The sequence below is a fragment of the Dermacentor silvarum genome, chromosome 3 (assembly GCF_013339745.2).
Source record: "Dermacentor silvarum isolate Dsil-2018 chromosome 3, BIME_Dsil_1.4, whole genome shotgun sequence".
NCBI classification, from domain to species: domain Eukaryota; kingdom Metazoa; phylum Arthropoda; class Arachnida; order Ixodida; family Ixodidae; genus Dermacentor; species Dermacentor silvarum.
This window is the reverse complement of record NC_051156.1, coordinates 87,615,969-87,623,507: the sequence shown is the minus strand read 5'-3', so window position 1 is coordinate 87,623,507 and position 7,539 is coordinate 87,615,969. Positions and strand designations below refer to the sequence as shown.

The window sequence follows — 7,539 nt, the reverse complement described above, 5'->3', positions numbered from 1 at the left end:
AAAACTTCCCACATCTATTACTTCAGCCGTAATCTTAACCGACTCCTTGTATGTTTGCTCCGCTTTATCAGTGCCCAATTCATCTATCATTCTCCGAGAATTTCATTCATCCATCCCCCAACATTTACGCCTTATCCATCTGGTATGGGTGCCAGGGCACATGGGGCTCACTTTAAACGAATCTCCAGACGCACTAGCAGCGGCATCTATTAACGGCCCGGTACTGAGGATCCTAAGACCTTCGGCATACGTCACTTCTGCGAGATTTAAAAATTTTGCTGTCCAAGAAGAACAGGCCAAATCATGTGTACTCAATAACACCGATTTTCAGCACCTTAGGTTTCCTTGGCACAGCAGATGGTGTTCAACAAGAAAATTTGAAGTGTCGTTTACTAGAATGCGTTGCCGAATACCAAGGCTTAATTTCTTTACCCATAGGTCTGGTTTGGCGCCTTCCCCTCAATTCTTTTATTGCAATGAACCCGAAACTATGGATCATTTCTTAATAGAGTGTCGTAGGTTCACCATGCATAGAAAACGACTTCTAGAAGGTCCCCTCCGCCAACTTCGATTGACCATTACGCTACCTATCATTCTATCTCTGGGGGCGTCGGCACTAGGACACTGTAATGGGAACGTATGTGATGCCATATTTAATTTTGTAATGGAAACAAGGAGACTTCCATGCTAATTTTTTTTCACAGGACAACAGAAATATTTGCTTCAAATTTTCAGATGCTATAGCATGAAAATTAATAATAACGAATATAATTCATTTATTATCTCATTCTTAAGTAAGAAAATCCCATTTTGGTATCCTTCATTTTTTATCTCACTGCCGGCCGATTCATGGCCAATCCACCGCAGTGGGTTGTGCTATTTCTATAGGCACCAAACCAAACCTCGCGTCTCGTCTGAGATTAGAGCAGTCACGAAATGCAGGACCTCCGAGGATAATCACTCCAAGAGCACGGATCGGGAGCCCGGTGTTTAGGCCAAGCCACCCGAATCACACCGCAGGAAGGTCTCCGAGGCCGGTCACGAACGCATCGCCATGGATTCGACCTCTGCATCCAAGAACACGAGGCCAGCCAAGAAACCCAAGAGGCACAGCAAGGCCGATGCTCCTGCCTCGAAAACAACACTCGAGCCCGTGACCGGCGCCCCCGTCGGAGCTGCAGCCGTTAGCACCGCACCGACGGCACAACCGATCGAGGAAATTGACAAGCAGCCCAGTTGCCCTTCAGGTTTGGGTGCTCCCACGGCATCCCCTGGCCTGGACGCTGCCGCCATCGCGCTGTCTCCAACAACTGCCGCGCCGAACGAGGCGACACAAGGTCCAAAGGCCTGCGCCTACAGTTCCGGCTTGCCAATACGAGAAGGTGCGGAGCGTCAGTCCGCAAGCAGCGCCGAATTCGCAGACCGGGAACCTGGCGCCGTCAGCGCCGCTGGTGCGACAAGCCCGGATGCTACCGGAGGCCAGGTGAAAGTTGCGGGCCGGAGCTCGCGTGCCGTTCAACACTCGGCTGCTGACCCCGAGAATCCTGACCCGACGAGTCCCGGAGCACGGCCGCTGGATGCAAGCGCACACGGTGCGGCCTGCCGCGCGCTCTGAAAACTGCGTGAGGGGGCTTAGTTTTCCGTGCCACCGCCGCGGCGCCACCGGAGGGGGACGGTTGTTGCGAGTGCGCGTGGGATGAAATGCGCCGCGCGCTGCCGTAGTTTTGCTTGGGCGCGTGCGTCGTTCCACCACGCGCAAAATATTCGTTTAAAAGCCACCTAAAGCACACAATTCTTCATTACCACTCTTGCTTTACGACAGCTGCAGCTGTTAGGGAATTTGCGGGCTTGCCCTGCATCTCCGAGATGCGACTTCGCGCACCGATCGCTCTTCGAAGAAGTAATCAGGGGCATATTTCCCCGGTATTCAATAGAATCTCAGCTAGCGGTTCTAGAGATGTTTCACCTTGCCTAACAGACCAAGTTCTCCATATGTGTCTTAATATATTTGGCCATTCGCGTTTAATCATTACAATCAGATAAAAAAAAATACTTCGCAAACAGCTGCAATTTCGAAAACTTATTCGTTCCTGCAGCTGCCTCTAAACCCGCTGACAGTACATATGATGAAATATCACGTACCACAGCCAGAAAGTAATGCTTCTCACGTGTGTGCGACCATCTCGAAGAAATGAATTCGCGTCACCTAAAAGAAAATTTCCCGCAAGATAACTTTCATCCCACACATAATTCCAACAGTGAATATGAAATACGGACAAACGACACGAAATGAATTTATTGAATGCCAAGTTCGCGTTCTTCCCTGCCCATGTTTCTTGTGTTTTGGGCTGCGCATGTTATTACAAAAACATCAAGCCCATTGACTCGCATCAGAGCCTCAAGACTTTTCTTGATAGTGGTTTTTGTACCAGCTTTAAAAGACGCTCAACCGTTGCATTTACGCTGCCAGCCCAGTTGCAGAGCAAAGGTCGAAGCAACTTCCTCAAAAGCATTTCTGAAAGTTTCTTGGAATGCTCCGGATCGTTCGCTTCGCACATCAAGGCGGGACATCGGGTGAAGTGCGGCAGCAGTGCTGAGAGGAGCAACGTGCATAGCTTTCCGCTCCTTCTCACCTCCGCAGATTTCATTACTTTGTTGATAAAGTTGCACGTCAGCTGGCAGATGCCGATGAGTTCTGGTGTCGGGTATTTTAGATGCCCGCTGTCCAGGTTTTTATCAACCCATAAACTGCCCCCGTCGGGTTTGACACTTGCAGGAGTTCCTTGCATTGATGGCATAAGAGCTGTGAAATTCAATAAATTAAGAACAATCAATAAAGCAATTAGCGTCACTACTTTCGTAAAATTGAGGAATGAGCCATGAAGGTTTCTTTTTCGCTAGAACAAGAATTGTTTCTGTTTTGCTTAACAAATGTGTTTGACCACGGCCGCTGGATAAAAAAAAAAAGTGCGGCCTGCCGCGTCGGGCGCGCTGGAATGGGAGCGAAAGTGACGGCCGTAGTTGCATTGTCGGCCGCTTGGCTGGGCCGAACGGCGCAGGCGGCACCTTTTCTTTTTATCCAGCGGCCGTGGTCTGACAATAATAAAAAAAAAAAAACAAGGATGTCAATTGCAGCTCACATGGTTCAACGAACCAGTTCTTTCAGATTGCGTAGCCGCGAATCTTTTGACATTTGAGTTCATACCTGTTCATCACAGGCACGGGCGAGGTAGCCGGCCAAAAAGGCAATTGGAGAAATTTCGAGCTCATCTTGCGCCTGTGACGAGTAGTTCACGCACTCGAGCTCGCCTGAAAGCTCCCTGAAAAGAGGTAAGTGCGGCTCTGCAAAGGCACAGTTTCAGTGTGACAGCATTGTTACACCACCGCAATTTTATTTGCCACAGATCACATAGCCAATTCAGAAATGGCGCAGGCTTGAGCATATACCTAAACACCAGTCTATCAAACACATCGCATACTTCAAATTGAGCAAACATATTGCGATTCCTTAAAAAATAAAAGACAGCAGACGAGTGCAACCTTGAGTAACTGCGACAATTTGCAGCACGGCTGCTTCAAGCATATACAGTAAGAACTTCAGTTGCTTGTAATTAAACCATTAAAATGTTGCACGCCTATGACTTGCCTGTTTGAAAACCTCCACACAATAACATTGCCAAGCACTTGTAAAGAATTTTTTTTACAAAAACAGTGAGTTATCCACACACAAGGTGGGAACATAAGCCGTAATTTTTCACCCAGTTTCACTAACTTTGACCTTGGTGACATTTATAGTTACGCAATGGGTTAAAGGTTAAGCTCGTGCAGTTTATAAATCAATTATGATCTAGAGTGCTTGCATATGCAATTTATTGCTTACACCGAAATGAGCCCACACACTAGAACCCACACATGGCGCGCGGCGACGATTTCATCGCCGTTGCACTTTATACGGAATATCACGGCGACGACGACGGCGGCAAAAATGCGTTTGGAGTGCACATATAATTTCTATCGCAATAAAAGAAAAAGAACCGCGGCGTAAATTTCTCTCTCAAATGGCAAGGTCGCCGTTACGTCGTCGCGCCGTAAACGCGTGTTCGAGTCTGTCGAGAGAGAGAGAAAAGACTTTATTCGAGGTCAGACTGAGACCTATAGATATCCCTCCGCCAGGAGGACCATGGCCAGCTGGTCGGCGAAGGCCGCCGACGCCAACCACACCCGCCAGTGGGAGGTGGGGGGTTAGGGTAGTGAGGGGATTGTAGGGCTGCGGGGCAAGAGAAAAGGATGTGCTCTACATTTGCGTACGTAGAGGGGCAGTTGGGACATGAGGGGTCTGAGCGGTAACGATAAAGGTATAGGCGTGCTGGAGTGATCAAGGTGTTGAGCTGGATGGCCCTGAGGGTGCGTACTTGGGCAGTGGAGAGACGAGGGTGTGGTGGCGGAAGCGTCTGCAATGAATGCCGGAGGTGTTTGTAGTGCTGCTTCAGAGTTTTCTTATAAAAGTGTGCCTCGTCCGCTATGGGCGGGCAAGGCCAGGGGATCGTCGGCGCCCGGCTATTAATCTCGCGGGCAAGCTCATGAGCGAGCTTATTGCTGATAATCCCCGCATGACCTGGCACCCACACCACAGTGACCAAAGCAGGGGAGAGAAGGGAGAGAGCGTCAGAAAGGTCGTCATGAAGATTATCGGGAAGTCTGTTGTCGCGAAGAGCCCTGATTGCCGCCATGGAGTCCGAGCAAATGCGATACCGAGGAGAGGGAGGAAGAAGGGTTAGTTCGTGCGTTGCGTGAACGATCGCGGCCAATTCAAGGGATAGAGAAGAAGTAGGAAGTGAGAAGGGGCCAGCGGTGGAAGTGATGGGAATGCCAAGGGGGGTCGGCATTGTCACACAAGCAGTGGAGCCATGAGTTTGGTAATACGCTGCGTCGACGTAGCATGTGACAGTGTCCGGTGGAAAAGGGTCGTGGAAGTGAGCGCGGGCTTGTCGTCGTCCCTCATGAAGATGTGGGGTCATATTAGAGAGAATAGGGGCACAGCGGAGATTGCTGGGAAGAGGTCGTTGAGGAGTGTACAGAGGAAAGTCAATGGGCCGGATGCCAGCCCGCTGCAGTAGCCAATGACCCTGCGCAGAGCTGGATAGGCGGCCAAGTTGTCGATCCCTATGGAGGCACAAGAGCTCTGCAAGGGGAAGAAATAAGCCTGTTGCGTATAGTTTGGCTGTGGATGCGTGTGTCGGAAGATGTAGGGCAGCTTTATAGAGAGTGTTTAAAGCCGATTGGATGCGATGCATTTGCGTCTGCGTAAGTGTGCAGTATGGCAGGGAATAAAGGATTTTGTTCAAGGCAAAAGCTGTTACAAGTTGATTGGCTCTGCATTCGTCGAGACCGCCGCGCCGCCTGACCACTCGTCGGACTAAGTGAGTTACTTGGTGGCAGGTGGTGATCGTGGACTGTATTGCGCGGCTGAAAGAGTGGTCTTGGAGGGGAAAGCCTAAAACCCGGCAGGATGACGTGCGGGGGATGGGAGTACCGGCGAGAGTGAGATTAAGGAGGGGGTTTACAGACCGTTGGTACTTTGTAGCGGAAAGGAGCAGCAGCTCAGATTTCTCTGGAGCTGCTTGCATACCAGAGCGGGAAAGGAATTCGGAAATGAAGTTGAGGCTGGATTGTAATGTGAATTCCACCTCCCCCGGTGAGCCGTGAGTACACCAAAGGGTTATATCATCAGCATAGAGAATTGACTGTAGGTGCGGAATCTCCGACAAGGATTTTGCGAGAGGGGCTAGCCCGAGATTAAAGAGGGTTGGAGAGAGCACAGCACCTTGAGGTGTTCCGCGGGTGAGCGCGATGGGCGGGGACAACGTGGTCCCGAGTCGGAACTGAGCTTGTCGAGAGCGGAGAAAAGAAGAAACGTAACAATAGAGTCGGGATCCACAGCTGGTGTCTTCGAGGGGGGAGAGGATAGCGTCATGAAGTAAGGTATCGAAGGCCTTGCGCACGTCCACAGTGACAAGTGCGTGAACTTGACACCTCGAAGGTTGAAAGAAAGTTTCCTGGAGAAGGAGAAAGAGGTCTTGAGTAGACATGTGGGGGCGGAAACCAATCTGATTGTGCGGAAGGAAGTGAGTATCGTCGAGAAGATCCGTAAGACGTGCGAGTACCATGCGTTCCATGGTTTTCCCGACACAGGAAGTAAGTGAAATGGGTCGCAGGTTGGAGAGTGTGGCGGGCTTGCCGGGCTTTGGTATTAGAGTAATGATGGAAGAGGTCCATTCATCGGGAAGAGTGCCGTTGGCCCAGTGTTCATTTATTTTGTTTAAAAGAAATTGTTTATCCGAATCAGGCATGTTCTTCAACAGAGAGTATGTGATGTGGTCGGCACCCGGAGTGGTACCAGTTTTGTTTTGAGCCAAAGCTCGTTCTAGGTCCGGCAGAGTGAAGGGGCTGTCCAAACCGCTATTGGAAGGCCCTGTGTACTCAGGGTACAGGGAAGGAAGTGGAGGAGGGATGTATATATCCGTGACCTGTTGAAGGAGGGAAGTAGCACCATGCTCGGAGAGATGCTTTTGGATTGTGGGGAGAGGAGCAGGTTGAGGGCCAAGGAGGGACCGGAGGATCAACCAGGCTGATTTAGTGTGGAGGGAAGAGTTGATAGAATCGCATATGCGATTCCAATTTGTTGTCTCAAGGATGGAGCAGTGAGTTAGTATGTCACTGTTGAGTATGTCTAATGTATGTCTAAGCTGGATGTTGTTAGGTTGGGTGTGGATGCGACTAAGGAGGCGTTTACGGCGTCTCCAGAGACGCATGAGGTGTGGGTCAGCGTGGTCCGACGGGGGGTTAGCTTCTGTAGTGGTGGTGGTCTGCGACCGCGTTCGCCGTAGCGAGTCCACCCACACATCATAGTTGGGAGTTGACTCCTGGACTCGCAGGCGACGAAAGAGGTGCCAGTTGGTCTGGGTGATGCGTTTTTTGGGTTTGTGAGTGAGTGTCAGTTTAATTTCAATTATGTGATGGTCGGATAGGAGGGTGTCCGGAAGGACTTGCCAAGTCTCTGGAGGATTGTGGCCATGGTGAAAGGTGAGGTCAGGCGTTGTATGACGTTGTTTTGCGTTTCCGTCTCGTGTGGGTGTGTCTGGTGTATTGATGAGTGTATATGAGTGCTGCATAGTGTGTGCGTGAAGAAGGCGGCCAGGGCGCAGAGTGTTTGGGTAACCCCAGATGGTATTTGGGGCATTGAAGTCTCCGCCAAGAATAATGTCACGGTGTTTTGGAAAGGATCGAAGAAAATGAAAGAGAGGAGAGAGAATTGTGGTAGAATTTGGGGGATTATAGACGTTCACAAGTGTGAGAGGTGGGTTCGGGGGGTCTGGGTAATACGAAATGGCTGTTACATATGGAAGTAACGTGGATGGAACATCTTCCACTTCATAAGCGATATCCCGGCGAATATAAATGGAAGACAGCGGCGCGGCGGGGTCGGCGTGCAGAGCTCGGTAGCCTGGGATGTTTTTGGTATGCCTTGTTTCTTGTAGT

The 7,539-nt window shown here is 50.3% G+C and overlaps 1 protein-coding gene across 1 annotated transcript; it reads right to left on the bottom strand.

Moving 5' to 3' along the window:
• Positions 1–4,152: 4,152 nt before the first annotated feature.
• LOC119444532 (uncharacterized) lies at positions 4,153–6,325 on the bottom strand. Its single transcript, XM_037708914.2, is given in 2 exon segments — positions 4,153–4,229; positions 4,232–6,325. Coding segments are annotated over 2 exon segments (2,022 nt in total). The 5' UTR covers positions 6,177–6,325.
• Positions 6,326–7,539: the final 1,214 nt, after the last annotated feature.